At 38.2% G+C, this 20,903-nt stretch overlaps 1 protein-coding gene across 1 annotated transcript in view; it reads right to left on the reverse strand.

Moving 5' to 3' along the window:
- The window catches only part of CTNNA3 (catenin alpha 3), a 1,859,096-nt gene that overhangs the window by 504,109 nt on the left and 1,334,084 nt on the right, over window positions 1-20,903 (reverse strand). Inside the window, exon 12 of the mRNA XM_032138296.2 lies at window positions 3,111-3,311. Coding sequence (XP_031994187.1) covers window positions 3,111-3,311 — 201 coding nt within the window. The remainder of the gene's footprint in view (window positions 1-3,110; window positions 3,312-20,903) is intronic.

A 20,903-nucleotide genomic window follows, 5' to 3' on the forward strand; every position in this document is an offset into this window, starting at 1 on the left:
CCTGTGTCCATGAGTTCTCATTGTTGAATTCCCACCTATGAGTGAGAACATGCAGTGTTTGGTTTTTTGTCCTTGCGATAGTTTACTGAGAATGATGTTTTCCAGTTTCATCCATGTCCCTACAAAGGATATGAACTCATCCTTTTTTATGGCTGCATAGTATTCCATGGTGTATATGTGCCACATTTTCTTAATCCAGTCTATCGTTGTTGGACATTTGGGTTGGTTCCAACTCTTTGCTATTGTGAATAGTGCCGCAATAAACATACGTGTGCATGTGTCTTTATAGCACCATGATTTATAGTCCTTTGGGTATACACCCAGTAATGGGATGGCTGGGTCAAATGGTATTTCTAGGTCCTGTACACCAATAACAGACAAACAGAGAGCCAAATCATGAGTGAACTCCCATTCACAATTGCTTCAAAGAGAATAAAATACCTAGGAATCCAACTTACAAGGGATGTAAAGGACCTCTTCAAGGAGAACTACAAACCACTGCTCAATGAAATCAAAGAGGATACAAATAAATGGAAGAACATTCCATGCTCATGGGTAGGAAGAATCAATATCATGAAAATGGCCATACTGCCCAAGGTAATTTATAGATTCAATGCCATCCCCATCAAGCTACCAATGACTTTCTTCACAGAATTGGAAAAAACTACTTTAAAGTTCATATGGAACCAAAAAAGAGCCCGCATCGCCAAGTCAATCCTAAGCCAAAAGAACAAAGCTGGAGGCATCACCCTACCTGACTTCAAACTATACTGCAAGGCTACAGTAACCAAAACAGCATAGTACTGGTACCACAACAGAGACATAGATCAATGGAACAGAACAGAGCCCTCAGAAATGATGCCGCATATCTACAACTATCTGATCTTTGACGAACCTGACAAAAACAAGAAATGGGGAAAGGATTCCCTATTTAATAAATGGTGCTGGGAAAACTGGCTAGCCATATGTAGAAAGCTGAAACTGGATCCCTTCCTTACACCTTATACAAAAATTAATTCAAGATGGATTAAAGACTTAAATGTTAGACCTAAAACCATTAAAATCCTACAAGAAAACCTAGGCAATACCATTCAGGACATAGGCGTGGGCAAGGACTTCATGTCTAAAACACCAAAACCAATGGCAACAAAAGCCAAAATTGACAAATGGGATCTAATTAAACTCAAGAGCTTCTGCACAGCAAAAGAAACTACCATCAGAGTGAACAGGCAACCTACAGAATGGGAGAAAATTTTTGCAACCTACTCATCTGACAAAGGGCTAATATCCAGAATCTACAATGAACTCAAACATATTTACAAGAAAAAAACAAACAACCCCATCAAAAAGTGGGCAACGGACATGAACAGACACTTCTCAAAAGAAGACATTTATGCAGCCAAAAAACACATGAAGAAATGCTCATCATCACTGGCCATCAGAGAAATGCAAATCAAAACCACAGTGAGATACCATCTCACACCAGTTAGAATGGCCATCATTAAAAAAATCAGGAAACAACAGGTGCTGGAGAGGATGTGGAGAAATAGGAACACTTTTACACTGTTGGTGGGACTGTAAACTAGTTCAACCATTGTGGAAGTCAGTGTGGCGATTCCTCAGGGATCTAGAACATTCTTCTTTTACTTACATTCTATTCTCAGAAGGTAGAAAAAAATCAGGGACACAGATAACTCTGTACTTGATTTTGACCAACATGAAAGGAGTGCTTAAATTTAGTTAGGGAAGAGATACTGAATGACCAGAGCACAATCATCTTTTAAACAAGTAAACATATTGCCACAACTTATTAAAAAAGCAACTACTATGTGCCCTATTGATACCGGTGACTTTGAGGAATGGATATAGAAATATAAATTTAATAATATCAAGAGTTTTATCTTTCCTTACCACATTGTTAGCATTGCATTATTTTAGAAATATTTCAAAGAGATAATAAGAAAACTACATACCAAGATTCATCAATGGTTTTGTTTATCAACTTGCTAGAAAAACGGCAAAACTGATCATCAATTCCCTGCAAACCTTGCTAAGCTTGCCTTGCAGCATAGCGCTTCAGACCTAGTCTCTAGTGAATGTTATTCAACTGTTGGTTTGTTTCTCTTAATTCATTTCAAGGAGTGGCTTCAAATATAAAAGAAAAATTTAAAAAATGACTCATCCTTGTCCCTTCTACTCTTTTGGCTAAACAATGTGCATATCAAATTTCATATTCCATATGCATAACATGAAAAATGATTCTCTAGGATCAATGACTTAAGGTTGGAATTTCAAATATTTTAGGAATCACAGATGCACCATCACCCTGGTGTTAGGAGGCAATAGTAAAAAATCTAACCTGAGGATTTCACAAATTCACAACGGGTTTTCCCAGGAAGGAGTTCTGCTATCATGACTTATAAAAATAGTCGATTGTCCTCATTGTTTTTGAATCCATATGAATTCAGACACTTCTGTAAGCTTCTTGGAGAAAGGTTAACAATAGTGTTAAAATGCCATTTTACTGAGAGATTCAAGAACTAAGCATTTGCTGGCTGATTTTTCGAAAATACCAACTTGAGTGCTGCAACCAACACAAAATCCTGGTTCCATATTTCTTATGCAATCAAAGAAGATTATGTGCAAGAACAAATTGCTGTTTTGCAAACAGACTGCAAATGAAGGTAAGAGCATTTCTCTGGAAACATAGGACAGACTTGCTGTGTTTAAGTAATATAAACAAAAACTTAGGGATATCAATGATACAGTTAACAGAGGGTTTGGTGATTATCACATACTTAATACCATATCAGCCTAATTATATCTCCTAATAGATAAGGCATTAATAAACATTCTAAGTGGTTTCTGACTAAGGCCTGTGGGTAATTTATATAATGCATATATTTATAGAAGACCTCTTTTCACCAATGAATATATTTACTTCTCAGAGATAAATTTCAAATTGCATAACCAAAGTGTGCAAGCACTGTATAGCAATGTATGTCAAAAGAAGCAACACAGACTAGAATCTTTCCCACATGTATGAATATTCGTAGCTATGTAGATTCAAATAAGAGAAATAGTGCAGCTGTTATTGGCAACTGACTTACCAGTACTTGTAAGGAAGTTAACATTTCTCATTACACCTTCCGTGTAAGCCCCTGGCTCGTAACTGTCCATTTCACCCGTGACGATGTGAGCAACTCTTGCTGCCCGGCCTCTGATAGCACCCGCAGCACGGTCTAAATTATCAGCATCCTGGTCTCTTAAGGCTATGATACACTTGTTGACATCTTCCAAGATATGGCTTTCTGTAAGTAAATGAATCAAATTAGTTTTTGTGTGTGTCTGTGTTTAAAATCATACAAATCTAGCATATTATAATGTTAACTTCTGACTTCAGATAGAGTGCACATTGGAAATGGAAGACTTTGAGAATTATAAAAAAATTGGAGACATATTTTGCTTACATCCCCTTACTCTTTAATAGCAAAATGCATGAAATGTAACGTTACATTTTTAAGAGAAATTTGTATTGACTGCATATTATTTTAGATTCTAGTTCCAGTAGATTAGATTTTAGAGTGACATAGAGGTGGAAATTAAAGACAGTTTCTAGATTAAAATGAAAATAAAATATGTGATGATGAAATGCTACATTGTGAATGAAAGCAATATTACACAGATTATAAAACTTATATATACATAAGTCTTTTAAAAGATGGATTTAAACAAATGAATTCCAGAGAAAGTTGCCTACTCTGAAGAGTGTCTCCTGACCTCGTCCTCTCCATTCTTTAGATGACTAGGCCATGAAGATAGCCGGAAGTTATATAGCACAATCTATATTTTCTTTCTTCATAAAATGATTAATACTCCCAGATAAAACTAATGAATGAAGATGCACAAATATGTGGAATATCAACAAACATCGTCAATGATATTTCTAATAAATTGAAAGAATATTAAAAAGAATTAGTGTTCTGGCTTCTGGTTTTATCACATGAATCCCCACTTAATATCTTTAATGACTATTTCTTTAAAACACACACATAAAACAATTATAACAATAAGATCTCAGTAATTCCAGAACTTATCATTAATTCTCTTTCTCTCTTTTTTGTCTCTCTCACTCTCTCTTTCTGTGTCTCTCTTTCTGTCTTTCTCTTTCCCAATCTGCTTGTGTATATGTGTTGACTATGTGTATGTGAGCTACAAAGGACAATCATTCTTCAGTTTTGCTACAGAGTCACACTTCCCTCTTATTGTACAGAAAATAAAATCAGTCTGGGTGTGGTGGCTCACACCTATAATCCTAGTACTTTGGGAGACCTAGGAAGGAGGATGACTTGGGGCCAGAAGTTCAAGACCAGCCTGGGCAACACAACAAGACCCTTTCTTTACAACAAAATAAATGTAGCCAGGAGTAGCAGCATGTTGCTGTAGTCCTAGTTACTTGGGAGGCTGAGGTGGGAGGATTGATTGAGCCCAGGAGTTTGAGGCTACAGTGAGCTTTGATCATGCCACTACACTCCAGCCTGGGTAATAGAGTGAGGCCCTATCCATCTATCTATCTATGTTAAATTAAATATATATAGTTAAAATTTAAATGTATTTATAAATATAACATTATTTAACCATATATGTATTCATATATTTCATAATGATACATTTTGGAATTACTGAGATCTTATTGTTATAATTGTTTTCTGTGTGTGTTTTAAAGAAATAGTCTTTAAAGATATTAAGTGGGGATTCATGTGATAAAGCCAGAAGCCAAAACGCTAAATATATCCTAAATATATATGCACCCAATACAGGAGCACCCAGATTCATAAAGCAAGTCCTTAGAGACCTACAAGGAGACTTAGACTCCCACACAACAATAATGGGAGACTTTAACACCCCACTGTCAATATTAGACAGATCAATGAGACAGAAGGTTAACAAGGATATCCAGGACCCGAACTCAGCTCTGCAACAAGCAGACCTAATAGATATAATTTTTGAAAAAAGAAAATAAAGTCAAACTACCACTGAATGTGGTCCCTGTTAACCTTCTGAGACCTGGCTTCTATTATTCTGTTATACATATTTTATGATTTCCAAAATCCTTCATGATCTTCCATGCCTCTGTCCGTGGGCATATTAGAACCTTGGCCTGAACAGTCTGTCCCCTTTGACCTGCTTGCTCAACTCCTACTATTCTTTCAAGCCACTAGGCAAATGTTCCTGCCTCAGGAAATGCATGCTGACCTCCTCATTCCCTACAACAAAATCAACTTTGTTCCATGTTGTTTGGGATTCACATAAAATGGTTTACGTGCCTCAATTAGAGATTCTACCTGTGTTTTAGTTATTTACTTTTAAAAATACCTCTCTAGTAGAATTTGAAATATACCTGAGGGAAAGAATTTTATCTTATTCCTCGAGGTATTCTATGTAGTACCTGTTATAATACTTGGCACTTGTTAGGCTAACAAGAATGCTTGTTGAATGAATGAATGAATGAATGAAGCTCTCTTATAAGACATGCTTAAATCATGGGTTATGAACATAAGTGAACACATATCTGTTATCTGAAATTAGGTAAATTTAACCCATATTAAGGACATTTAAAGTCACTTATATTAAAAATATTAAACACTGAAAGCCTTCATTATAAATTAACTAGGGCTTTAACCTAATTTGAAGCATTCAGTTATGAATGTATCATTAAGGCCTACAGTAAATGGTCCAATCTCAACAGAAAGCATATGTATATTATCATATTTCCCCTGGAACAGAAGTACAGGTTTGACCTTAGAAGGTAAAATAATCATCAATTTTTAAGAAGTCCACAGATGTACACTTTAATGACACATTAAGAAGCTACCATTTTCACCTAACCAAGATGGCCGAATAGGAGCAGCTCCGGTCTGCAGCTCCCAGCGTAACTGATGCAGAAGATGGATGATTTCTGCATTTCCAACTGAAGTACCTGGTTCATCTCATTGGGACTGGTTGGACAGTCGGTGCAGCCCACAGGGGGCAAGCTGAAGCAGGGTGGGGTGTCGCCTCACCCGTGAAGTGCAAGGAGTCAGGGGATTTCCCTTTCCTAGCCAAGGGAAACCATGACAGACTACCTGGAAAAATGGGGCACTCCCCGCCCAAATACTGCACTTTTCCCAAGGTCTTAGCAACCAGCAGAAAATTGATTCTCTCCCACGCCTGGCTCAGTGGGTCCCATGCCCATGAAGCCTTGCTCACTGCTAGTGCAGTAGTCTGAGATCAATCTGTGAGGTGGCAGCCTGGCTGGGGGAGGGGCGTCCACCATTGCTGAGGCTTCAGTAGATAAATAAAGTGGCCAAGAATCTCGAACTGGGCGGAGCTCACTGAGCTTAACAAGGGCTACTGCCTCTAGACTCCATCTCTTGGGCAGGGCACAGCTGAACAAAAGGCAGCAGACAACTTTGGCAGGCATAAATGACCCTGTCGGACAGCTATGAAGAGAGCAGTGGTTCTCCCAGCATGGCGGTTTAGCTCTGAGAACGGACAGACTGCCTCCTTAAGTGGGTCCCTGACCTCTGCATAGCCTAACTGGGAGATATCTCCCAGTAGAGGCTGACAGACACCTCATATAGGCAGCTGCCTCTCTGGTATAAAGCTTCCAGAGGAAGGATCAGGCAGCAATATTTGCTGTTCTGCAGCCTCTGCTGGTGATACCCAGGCAAACAGGGTCTGGAGTAGAACTCCAGCAAACTCCAACAGACCTGCAGCTGAGCGATCTGTTAGAAGGAAAACTAACAAACAGAAAGAAATAGCATCAACATCAACAAAAAGATCATCTACACCAAAATGCCATCTGTAGGTCACCAACATCAAAGACCAAAGATAGATAAAACCACAAAGATGGGAAGAAACCAGGACAGAAAAGCTGAAAATTCTAAAAATCAGAGTACCTCTTCTCCTCCAAAGGATCACAGCTCCTCACCAGCAATGGAACAAAGCTGGACAGAAAATGACTTTGATGAGCTGACAGAAGTAGGCTTCAGAAGTGTAGAAATAACAAACTTCTCTGAGCTAATTGAGGATGTTTGAAACCATTGCAAGGAAGCTAAAAACATTGAAAAAAGATTAGATGAATGGCTAACTAGAATAAACAGTGCAGAGAAGACCTTCAATGACCTGATGGAGCTGAAAACCATGGCAGAAGAACTTCAGGACACATGCACAAGCTTCAACAGCAGATTCGATCAAGTGGAAGAAAGGGTATCAGTGATTGAAGATCAAATTAATGAAATAAGGCAAGAAGACAAGGTTAGACAAAAAAGAGTAAAAAGAAATGAACAAAGCCTCCAAGAAATAAGGGACTATGTGAAAAGACCAAATCTGCGTCTGATTGGTGAACCTGAAAGTGATGGGGAGAAGGGAACCAAGTTGGAAAACACTCTTCAGGATATTATCCAGGAGAACTTCCCCAACCTAGCAAGGAAGGCCAACATTCAAATTCAGGAAATACAGAGAATGCCACAAAGATACTCCTTGAGAAAAGCAACCCCAAGACACATAACTGTTATATTCACCAAGGTCGAAATTAAGGGAAAAGTGTTAAGGGCAGCCAGAGAGAAAGGTTGAGTTACCCAGAAAGCGAAGCTGATCAGACTAACAGCGGATCTCTTGGCAGAAACTCTACAATCCAGAAGAGAGTAGGGGCCAATATTCAACATTGTTAAAGAAAGAAATTTTCTACCCAGAATTTCATATCCAGCCAAACTAAGCTTCATAAGTGAAGGAGAAATAAAATCCTGTACAGACAAGCAAATGCTGAGAGATTTTGTCACCATCAGGCCTGCCTTATAAGAGCTCCTGAAGGAAGCATGAAACATGGAAAGAAAAAACTGGTACCAGCCACTGCAACAATGTGCCAAATTGTAAAGACCATCGATGCTATGAAGAAACTGCATCAACTAACGGGCAAAATAACCAGTGAACATCATAATGACGGGATCAAATTCAAGCATAATAATATTAACCTTAAGTGTAAATAGGCTAAATACCCCAATTAAAAGACACAGAGTGGCATGTTGGATAAAGAGTCAAAACCCATAAGTGTGCTGTATTCAGGAGACCCATCTCACATGCAAAGATGCATATAGGCTCCAAATAAAGGGAGGGAGGAAGATCTACCAAGCAAATGGAAAGCAAGAAAAAGCACAGGTTGCAATTCTAGTCTCTGATAAAACACACTTAAAACCAACAAAGATCAAAAGAGACAAAGAAGGCCATTACATAATGGTAAAGGGATCAATTCAACAAGAAGAGCTAACCATCCTAAATATATATGCACCCAACACAGGAGCATCCAGATTCATAAAGCAAGTCCTTAGAGACATACATAGAGACTTAGACTCCCACACAATAATAATGGGAGACTTTAACACCCCACTGTCAATATTAGAGAGATCAATGAGACAGAAGGTTAATAAGGATATCCAGGACCTGAACTCAGCTCTGCAACAGGCAGACCTAACAGACATCTACAGAACGCTCCACCCCAAACCAATAGAATATACATTATTCTCAGCACCACATTGCTTTTATTCTAAAATTGACCACATAAGTGGAAGTAAAGTACTCCTTAGCAAATCTCAACAAACAGAAATCACAACAAACTGTCTCTCAGACCACAGTGCAATCAAATTAGAACTCAGGATTAAGAAACTCACTCAAAACCACACAACTACATGGAAACTGAACAACCTGCTCCTGAATGACTACTGGGTAAATAATGAAATGAAGGTAGAAATAAAGACGTTCTTTGAAACCAATGAGAACAAAGACACAACATACCAGGATCTCTGGGACATATTTAAAGCAGTGTGTAGAGGGAAATTTTTAGCACTAAATGCCCACAAGAGAAAGCAGGAAAGATATAAAATTGACACCCTAACATCACAATTAAAAGAAATAGAGAAGCAATAGCAAACAGATTCGAAAGCTAGCAGAAGGCAAGAAATAACTAAGGTCAGAGCAGAACTGAAAGAGATAGAGACACAAAAATCCTTCAAAAAATCAATGAATCCAGGAGCTGGTTTTTTGAAAAGATCAACAAAACTGATAGACTGCTAGCAAGATTAATAAAGAATAAAAGAGAGAAGAATCAAATGGATGCAATAAAAATTGATAAAGGGGATATCACCACCGATCCCACAGAAATACAAACTACCATCAGATAATACTATAAACACCTCTATGCAAATAAACTACAAAATCTAGAAGAAACTGATAAATTCCTGGACACATACATCCTCCCAAGACTAAACCGGGAAGAAGTGGAATCTCTGAATAGGCCAATAACAGGCTCTGAAATTGAGGCAAAAATTAATAGGCTACTAACCAAAAAAGTCCAGGACCAGAAGGATTCACAGCCAAATTCAACCAGAGATACAAAGAGGAGCTGGTACGATTCCTTCTGAAACTATTCCAATCAATAGAAAAAGAGGGATTCCTCCCTAACTCATTTTATGAGGCCATCATCATCTGATACCAAATCCTGGCGGAGACATAACAAAAAAAGAGAATTTTAGATCAATATCCCTTATGAACACTGATGTGAAAATCCTCAGTAAAATACTGGCAAACTGAATCCAGCAGCACATCAAAAAGCTTATACACCATGATCAAGTGGGCTTCATGCCTGGGATGCAAGGCCAGTTCAACATATGCAAATCAGTAAACATAATCCATCACATAAACAAAACCAACAACAAAAAACACATGATTATCTCAATAGATGCAGAAAAGGCCTTCGACAAAATTCAAGAGCCCTTCATGCTAAAAACTCTAAATAAACTAGGTATTGATGGAACATATCTCAAAATAATAAGAGCTATTTATGACAAACCCACAGTCAATATCATACTGAATAGGCAAAAACTGGAAGCATTCCCTTTGAAAACTGGCACAAGACAAGGGTGCCCTCACTCACCACTCCTATTCAACATAGTGTTGGAAGTTCTGGACAGGGCCATCAGGCAAGAGAAAGAAATAAAGTGTATTTGGGGGTGGAGCCAAGATGGCCGAATAGGAACAGCTCCAGTCTACAGCTCGGGTGGAGCCCACCACAGCTGAAAGAGGCCTTCCTGCCTCTGTAGGCTCCACTTCTGGGGGCAGGGCACAGACAAACAAAAAGACAGCAGTAACCTCTGCAGACTTAAATGTCCCTGTCTGACAGGTGTAAAGAGAGTGGTGGTTCTCCCAGCACACAGCTGGAGATCTGAGAATGGGCAAACTGCCTCTTCAAGTGGGTCCCTCACCCCTGAGCAGCCTAACTGGGAGGCACTCCCAGTTGGGGCAGACTGACACCTCACATGGCCGGGTACTCCTCTGAGACAAAACTTCCAGAGGAACGATCAGGCAGCAGCATTTGCGGGTCACCAATATCCGCTGTTCTACAGCCACCGCTGTTCTGCAGACACCGCTGCGGATACCCAGGCAAACAAGGTCTGGAGTGGACCTCTAGCAAACTCCAACAGAACTGCAGCTGAGGGTCCTGTCTGTTAGAAGGAAAACTAACAAACAGAAAGGACATCCACACCAAAAACCCATCTGTACGTCACCATCATCAAAAACCAAAAGTAGATAAAACCACAAAGATGGGGAAAAAACAGAGCAGAAAAACTGGAAATTATAAAAAGCAGAGCACCTCTCCTCCTCCAAAGGAATGCAGCTCCTCACCAGCAATGGAACAAAGCTGGACGGAGAATGACTTTGACAAGTTGAGAGAAGAAGGCTTCAGACGATCAAACTACTCTGAGCTACAGGATGAAATTCAAACCAATGGCAAAGAAGTTAAAAACTTTGAAAAAAAATTAGATGAATAGATAACTAGAATAACCAATGCAGAGAAGTCCTCAAAGGAGCTGATGGAACTGAAAGCCAAGGCTCGAGAACTACGTGAAGAATGCAGAAGCCTCAGGAGCCGATGCGATCAACTGGAAGAAAGGGTATCAGTGATGGAAGACGAAATGAATGAAATGAAGCCAGAAGGGAAGTTTAGAGAAAAAAGAATAAAAATAAACAAACAAAGCCTCCAAGAAATATGCGACTATGTGAAAAGACCAAATCTATGTCTGATTGGTGTACCTGAAAGTGACGGGGAGAATGGAACCAAGTTGGAAAACACTCTGCAGGATATTATCCAGGAGAACTTCCCCAATCTAGCAAGGCAGGCCAACATTTAGATTCAGGAAATATAGAAAATGCCACAAAGATACTTCTTGAGAAAAGCAACTCCAAGACACATAATTGTCAGATTCACCAAAGTTGAAATGAAGGAAAAAAATGTTAAGGGCAGCCAGAGAGAAAGGTCGGGTTACCCACAAAGGGAAGCCCATCAGACTAACAGCGGATCTCTCGGCAGAAACTCTACAAGCCAGAAGAGAGTGGGGGCCAATATTTAACATTCTTAAAAAAAAGAATTTTCAACCCAGAATGTCATATCCAGCCAAACTAAGCTTCATAAGTGAAGGAGAAATAAAATACTTCAGACAAGCAAATGCTGAGAGATTTTGTCACCACCAGGCCTGCCCTAAAAGAGCTCCTGAAGGAAGCACTAAACATGGAAAGGAACAACCGGTACCAGCCACTGCAAAAACATGCCAAAATGTAAAGACCATCAAGGCTAGGAAGAAACTGCATCAACTAACAAGCAAAATAACCAACTAACACCACAATGACAGGACCAAATTCACACATAACAATATTAACTTTAAATGTAAATGGGCTAAATGCTCCAATTAAAAGACACAGACTGGCAAATTGGATAAAGACTCAAGACCCATCAGTGTGCTGTATTCAGGAAACCCATCTCACGTGCAGAGACACACACTCTCAAAATAAAGGGATGGAGGAATATTTTCTACGAAGGAAACGGAAAACAAAAAAGGCAGGGGTTACAATCCTAGTCTCTGATAAAACACACTTTAAACCAACAAAGATCAAAAGAGACAAAGAAGGCCATTACATAATGGTAAAGGGATCAATTCAACAAGAAGAGCTAACTATCCTAAATATATATGCCCCCAATACAGGAACACTCAGATTCATAAAGCAAGTCCTGAGTGACCTACAAAGAGACTTAGACCCCCACACAATAATAATGGGAGACTTTAACACCCCACTGTCAACATTAGACACATCAACGAGACAGAAAGTTAACAAGGATACCCAGGAATTGAACTCAGCTCTGCACCAAGCAGACCTAATAGACATCTACAGAACTCTCCACCCCAAATCAACAGAAGATACATTTTTTCAGCACCACACCACACCTATTCCAAAATTGACCACATAGTTGGAAGTAAAGCACTCCTCAGCAAATGTAAAAGAACAGAAATTATAACAAACTGTCTCTCAGACCACAATGCAATCAAACTAGAACTCAGGATTAAGAAACTCACTCAAAACTGCTCAATTACATGGAAACTGAACAACCTGCTCCTGAGTGACTACTGCATACATAACAAAATGAAGGCAGAAATAAAGATGTTCTTTGAAACCAATAAGAACAAAGACACAACATACCAGAATCTCTGGGACACATTCAAAGCAGTGTGTAGAGGGAAATTTATAGCACTAAATGCCCACAAGAGAAAACAGGAAAGATCCAAAATTGACACCCTAACATCACAATTAAAGGAACTAGAAAAGCAAGAGCAAACACATTCAAAAGCTAGCAGAAGGCAAGAAATAACTAAAATCAGAGCAGAACTGAAGGAAACAGAGACACAAAAAACCCTTCAAAAAATTAATGAATCCAGGAGCTGTTTTTTTGAAAAGATCAACAAAATTGATAGACTGCTAGCAAGACTAATAAAGAAGAAAAGAGAGAAGAATCAAATAGACGCAATAAAAAATGATAAAGGGGATATCACCACTGATCCCACAGTAATACAAACTACCATCAGAGAATACTAAAAACACCTCTATGCAAATAAACTAGAAAATCTAGAAGAAATGGATAAATTCCTCGACACATACACCCTCCCAAGACTAAACCAAGAAGAAGTTGAATCTCTGAATAGACCAATCACAGGCTCTGAAATTGTGGCAATAATCAACAGCTTACCAACCAAAAAAAGTCCAGGACCAAATGGATTCACAGCCGAATTCTACCAGAGGTACAAGGAGGAGCTGGTACCATTCCTTATGAAACTATTCCAACCAATAGAAAAAGAGGGAATCCTGCCTTACTCATTTTATCAGGCCAGCATCATCCTGATACCAAAGCCTGGCAGAGACACAACCTAAAAAGAGAATTTTAGACCAATATCCTTGATAAACATTGATGCAAATGTCCTCAATAAAATACTGGCAAACTGAATCCAGCAGCACATCAAAAAGCTTATACACCATGATCAAGTGGGCTTCATCCCTGGGATGCAAGGCTGGTTCAACATACGCAAATCAATAAATGTAATCCAGCATATAAACAGAATGAAAGACAAAAACCACATGATTATCTCAATAGATGCAGAAAAGGCCTTTGACAAAATTCAACAACCTTCACGATAAAAACTCTCAATAAATTAGGTATTGATGGGACGTATCTCAAAATAATAAGAGCTATCTATGACAAACCCACAGACAATATCATACTGATGGGCAAAACTGGAAGCATTACCTTTGAAAACTGGCACAAGACAGGGTTGCCCTCTCTCACCCCTCCTGTTCAACATAGTGTTGGAAGTTCTGGCCAGGGCAATCAGGCAGGAGAAAGAAATAAAGGGTATTCAGTTAGGAAAAGATGAAGTCAAATTGTCCCTGTTTGCAGATGACATGATCGTATATCTAGAAAACCCCATCGTCTCAGCCCGAAATCTCCTTAAGCTGATAGGCAACTTCAGCAAAGTCTCAGGATACAAAATCAATGTATAAAAATCACAAGCATTCTTATACACCAATAATAGACAAATACAGAGCCAAATCATGAGTGAACTCCCATTCACAACTGCTTCAAAGAGAATAAAATACCTAGAAATTCAATTTACAAGGGATGTGAAGGACCTCTTTAAGGAGAACTACAAACCACTGCTCAATGAAATGAAAGCGGATACAAACAAATGGAAGAACATTCCATGCTCATGGGTAGGAAGAATCAATATTGTGAAAATGGCCATACTGCCCAAGGTAATTTATAGATTCAATGCCATCCCCATCAAGCTACCAATGACTTTCTTCACAGAATTGAAAAAAACTACTTTAAAGTTCATATGGAACCAAAAGAGAACCCGCATCACCAAGTCAATCTTAAGCCAAAAGAACAAAGCTGGAGGCATCACGCTACCTGACTTCAAACAATACTACAAGTGTACAGTAACCAAAACAGCCTGGTACTGGTACCAATCAGAGATATGGACCCATGGAACAGAACAGAGCCCTCAGAAATAATGCTGCATATCTACAACCATCTGATCTCTGACAAACCTGACAAAAACAAGCAATGGGGAAAGGATTCCCTATTTAATAAATGGTGCTGGGAAAACTGGCTAGCCATATGTAGAAAGCTGAAACTGGATCTCTGCCTTACACCTTATACAAAAATCAGTTCAACATGGATTAAAGACTTCACATGTTAGACCTTAAACCATAAAAACCCTAGAAGAAAACCTAGGCAATACCATTCAAGACATAGGCATGGGCAAAGACTTCATGTCTAAAACACCAAAACCAATGGCAACAAAAGCCAAAATTGACAAATGGGACCTAACTAAACTAAAGAGCTTCTGCACAGCAAAAGAAACTACCATCAGAGTGAACAGGCAACCTACAGAATGGGAGAAAATTTTCGCAACCTACTCATCTGACAAAGGGCTAATATCCAGAATCTACAATGAACTCAAACAAATTTACAAGAAAAAAACAAACAACCCCATCAAAAAGTGGGCAAAGGACATGAACAGACACTTCTCAAAAGAAGACATTTATGCAGCCAAAAAACACATGAAAAAATGCTCATCATCACTGGCCATCAGAGAAATGCAAATCAAAACCACAATGAGATACCATCTCATGCCAGTTAGAATGGCCATCATTAAAAAGTCAGGAAACAACAGGTACTGGAGAGGATATGGAGAAATAGGAACACTTTTACACTGTTGGTGGGACTGTAAACTAGTTCAACCATTGTGGAAGTCAGTGTGGCGATTCCTCAGGGATCTAGAACTAGAAATCCCATTTGACCCAGCCATCCCATTACTGGGTATATACCCAAAGGATTATAAATCATGCTGCTATAAAGACACATGCACATGTATGTTTATTGTGGCACCTTTCACAATAGCAAAGACTTGGAACCAACCCAAATGTCCAACAACGATAGACTGGATTAAGAAAATGTGGCACATATACGCCATGGAATACTATGCAGCCATAAAAAATGATGAGTTCATGTCTTTGTAGGGACATGGATGAAACTGGAAACCATCCTTCTCAGTAAACCATCGCAAGGACAAAAAACAAAACACCGCATGTTCTTACTCATAGCTGGGAATTAAACAATGAGAACACATCGACACAGGAAGGGGAACATCACACTCTGGGGACTGTTGTGGGATGGGGGGAGGGGGGAGAGATAGCATTAGGAGATATACCTAATGCTAAATGATGAGTTAATGGGTGCAGCACACCAACATGGCACATGTATACATATGTAACAAATTTTTACATTGTGCACATGTACCCTAAAACTTAAAGTATAATAATAATAAAATTTAAAAAAATATTATGTTATAGAGTTAGCCAAAAGAGATACTGTACAGTACAGTATTAGAAAAAGCAACTGTGGTATGTCAGAAACTGCAGATCAGTTGACTCACACTTTATTTCCTGACAGACCTACAAATTCCTTTCATGAAATCAATTTCTGCTTAGGTTAGTCACACATAATATTTCTTTCCCCAGAAATAAAAGCAGAAGCACACTGAAAAAAGAAAAGAAAAAGAAAAGAAATAAAGCATATACAGTTAGGAAATGAGGAACTCAAATTGTCTGTGTTTGCAGATGAGATGATTGTATTTTTAGAAAACCCCATCATATCAGCCCAAAATATCCTTAAGCTGATAAGTAACTTCAGCAAGGTCTCAGGATACAACATCAATGTGCAAAAATCACAAGCATTCCTATACAACATTAACAGACAAAAAGCCAATTCATGAGTGAACTCCTGTTCACAATTGCTACAAAGATAATAAAATACCTAGGAATCCAACTTACGAGGGAAGTGAAGGACCTCTTCAAGGAGAACTACAAACCACTGCTCAACGAAATAAGAGAGGACACAAACAACTGGAAGAACATTCCACGCTCATGGATAGGAAGAATCAATATCGTGAAAATGGCCATATTGCCCAAGGTAATTTATAGATCCAATGCCATCCCCATCAAGCTACCAATGACTTTCTTCACATAATTGGAAAAAACTACTTTAAAGTTCATATGGGCGTGAACCCGGGAGGCGGAGCTTGCAGTGAGCCGAGATTGCGCCACTGCACTCCAGCCTGGGCGACAGAGCGAGACCCCGTCTCAAAAAAAAAAAAAAGTTCATATGGAACCAAAAAAGAGCCCGCATCGCCAAGTCAATCCTAAGCAAAAATAACAAAGCTGGAGGCATCACGCTACCTGACTTCAAACTATACTACAAGGCTACAGTAACCAAAACAGCATGGTACTGGTACCAAAACAGATATATAGACCAATGGAACAGAACAGAGGCCTCAGAAATAATGCCACACATCTACAATCATCTGATCGTTGACAAACCTGACAAAAACAAGAAATGAGGAAAGGATTCCCTATTTAATAAATGGTGCTGGGAAAACTGGCTAGCCATACGTAGAAAGCTGAAACTGGATCCCTTCCTTACACTTTGTACAAAAATTAATTCAAGATGGATTAAAGACTTAAATGTTAGACCTAAAACCATAAAAACCCTAGAAGAAAACCTAGGCAATACCATTCAGGACATAGGCATAGGCAAGGACTTCATGACTAAAACACCAAACGCAATGGCAACAAAAGTCAAAATAGACAAATGGGATCTCATTAAACTAAAGAGCTTCTGCACAGCAAAAGAAACTACCATCAGAGGGAACAGGCAACCTACAGAATGGGAGAAAATTTTTGCCATCTACCCATCTAACATAGGGCTAATATCCAGAATCTACAAAGAACTCAAACAAATTTACCAGAAAAAAAAAACAAACAACTCCATCAAAAAGTGGGCAAAGGATATGAACAGACACTTCTCAAAAGAAGACATCTATGCACTCAACAGACACATAAAAAAATGCTCATTATCACTGGTCATCAGAGCACTGCAAATCAAAACCACAATGAGATACCATCTCATGCCAGTTAGAATGGCAGTCATTAAAAAGTCAGGAAACAACAGATGCTGGAGAGGATGTGGAGAAACAGGAACACTTTTACACTGTTGGTGGGTGTGTAAATTGGTTCGACCATTGTGGAAGACAGTGTGGTGATTCCTCAAGGATCTAGAACTAGAATTACCATTTGTCCCAGCAATCCCATTACTGGCTATATACCCAAAGGATTATAAATCATGCTACAATAAAGACACATGCACACCTATGTTTATTGCGGCACTATTCACAATAGCAAAGACTTGGAACCAACCCAAATGTCCAACAACGATAGACTGGATTAAGAAAATGTGGCACATATATACCATGGAATACTATGCAGCAATAAAACAGGATGAGTTCATGTCCTTTGCAGGGACACGGATGAAGCTGGAAACCATCATTGTGAGCAAACTATCACAAGGACAGAAAACCAAACACTGCATGTTCTCACTCACAGGTGGGAACTGAACAATGAGATCACTTGGACACAGGGCGCGGAACATCACACACCGGGGCCTGTGGTGGGGTGGGAGGCTGGGGGAGGGATAGCATTAGGAGAAATACCTAATGTAAATGACGGGTTGATGGGTGCAGCAAAACAACATGGCACATGTATACCTATGTATCAAACCTGCGCGTTGTGCACATGTACCCTAGAAATTAAAGTATAATAATAAAAAAAGAAGAAGCTACCACTTTCAAGTACATTGGCAAGGTTTTCTTTTTTTAAACAAATGCAATATATATGTATTCAATAAATGTTTACTCTGTATTCACCAAGGTGCTCAATTTTATATTGTAGAGCAGTTTTCTTAGTCCTATAAAAGTGAAAGAATATTTACAGAAAAAAACAATGTCTGTTCTTGGAAGATAAATAGTATATAATAAACTATGTAATTTCTCTTTAATTAAAGATGAAACAATAGCTTGTACAAGCTATTTTTTCCCTAGTGAATTTTGCAGAGGAGAAAATATACAAAGAATATTCACTAACAATGAATGAGTAGTAGAAGTATGATCTATATGTCCACGAATTTATTATTTAAAGCAGTGAATAAAAATATAGCAAGAATTTTTCTGGTTCTTTTTTTGTTTGGCTTTACAGAAGGTTGTGTGATTATTGCTCACAATTAAATAATCCTGTCTGAGGCCATAATGTTAAATCTTGTTGAAGAATTAGAGATGTAAGGTCAGATATGGAAATAAAAGTCTTATATAAACATATATGATATGAAAAAATAATAAATAACTGAAATGAAGCTATAACCAGACTTAACCCAAAGCAGCTATAGTAAGAATATTAGAGAAGATGTATAAATGATCTCTGAAATTACTAAGATTAAATATAGCACAAAATAATTAGAAAAGGTTCACAAATTTTGTATTGCTGTGACACGTTCCCATTACCCTGAATGCTTTACAGAATGCTGGGAACAACTATTTGCATGAAGCTCTAAACATAGAATGCCAGAAAAAGAAAATCAAAATGTTAGGTACCTCCCACATATGCACGATAACTAAACATTAAGCAACTTCTTAAAAATGATTATTTCTCTGCTATTTATATTTCTGGTGAATTTAAGTGGCTAGAAGAACTTCATGAAGGCTTGAGTTTTTATGCCTAGCTACACAGCCCTTAAACTTTTAGGAAAGAAAAAAAATGCCAAATACCTCGTATACAACTTCCTACTGTTGAATCTCTTTAGACTTTGCTTCTCATGGAATGAGTTTACTCTTTAAACACAGCAAAAGTCATTTGGCTGTCTCCTCAAATTATTTTTTTTTCTGAAGTAGATGCACTTGAACTCAACAAATGCATCATTTTTAAAATGAGGTTAAAAGAAAGAGAATATATTATTATAGAACAAGCACATTTAGAGTATTATGTTTTGAAGGATCGTCACATAGCAAAGATTTTTCTTAACAACTTCAGAGTATCAGCTTAACATTTGCTCTGACGTGAGGGGTGGAATGTCCTGGTGTTAGCGTAAATGCTGAAATGCATTCATTTAAGAGCAGAGAATTGTTGAATTATTAGCAATTTCTATCAATAATTTTTATAGCCATCTTGAGATGCAAAGGGTGATTTCTATTTTGTTGGAAAATAGTAATACACGGGATAATAAAGGAACTGATCTTTTACTAAAAGCTACTTTGGTGCAAGCTTCTCTGGCTAACTCCATCTTCAGTCACCACAGGAAGTGTAGCACAATAAAATTTTGAAATGCATTTTTTAAATTGTAATTTTTTCTAGTTGTTCAGTTTGATTCATATATATGTGTGTGTATATATACATATATATGTATATATATGTATATATATATGTGTGGAGAGAGAGAGAGATAAGGTCTCCTTCTATCACCCAGGATGGGGTACAGTGCCATAATCATAGCTCATTGCAACCTCAAACTCTTGGGCCCAAGTGATCATTCCACCTCAGGCTCCCAAGTAGCTAGAACTGCAGGAACTCACCGCCATGCCTGGCTGTTTTAATTTTTTATTGAGACAGGGTCTTGCTATGTTGCTCAGGCTGGTATCGAACTCCTTGCTTCAAGCGATTCTCCTACCTCAGGTTCCCAAAGTGTTGAGATTACTGGAGTGAGCCCCTGCACCTGGCCAGTTTTCAACAGTTAAAGCCAGAATTTAAAGGTCGAATCTATTGCCCCAGGAAAAGTAGAAAACAAACAAAATTCAGTGAGAATAAAATGTTAAATCATTGGCTTTCTACAGCCAAAGTAGAATTTTATAAATCTATAGTCCAGAGAACAGACTGAAAGCAGAAGCACATTTTGTTTGCAAAAGCTAGACTTGGTTGAGAGGTAAGAATTTCTCCTTTTAATTCCTGAAGTGGGACTTTGAATATATCAACAGCAAAGCCTTAAGGGAAAAGAGTTTATGCTATAATCCATCAAGCAAGAAATGATACACTATCAACAGTTTCCTCCCCTGATATCTAGATACACAAGAAAAAGATTCAGAGAAGGGAAGAAGAGAGAAAAAGATATTAACTAGTTTTTCTAGAGAAACTGAGTTATAATGCAAAATAGATTGAATTTTCTAAATTGTCAAGATTAAGTTTAGCTACCCAGTGTATATGAGCTAAGAGAGTTAAGCTAAATTTAATTATAAAAAAACAAGTTTCCATTTTTGCATACCTGGCTCCATAGCTATAAATTAAAAACACATTACATAGGCAACTACACAAATGTTCAACAAACGAAAACAAGAATACAATAATTTTTCTTTCCCATTTACCCAAAATACATGAAACTAAAAAGCAAATAGAATGCATTAGTGTGTGAGTTAATTGTTGCTTATCTATCTACTTAAAGATGGTCAAAATTTGTTTGGCAAGTGTTTGACTATGATGATTGGTTTCCAAATTAAATAATATCCCTCAGAAAGATCTAAGCAAAAACTAGCTTGAGAATACAGAGTATGCATACAGTTAAATGTAAAATGTAAAGTTCCTTCCTCCTCTTTTACATCCTAAAT

This window comes from Hylobates moloch, unplaced genomic scaffold (assembly GCF_009828535.3).
Source record: "Hylobates moloch isolate HMO894 unplaced genomic scaffold, HMol_V3 SCAFFOLD_3, whole genome shotgun sequence".
Taxonomy (NCBI): domain Eukaryota; kingdom Metazoa; phylum Chordata; class Mammalia; order Primates; family Hylobatidae; genus Hylobates; species Hylobates moloch.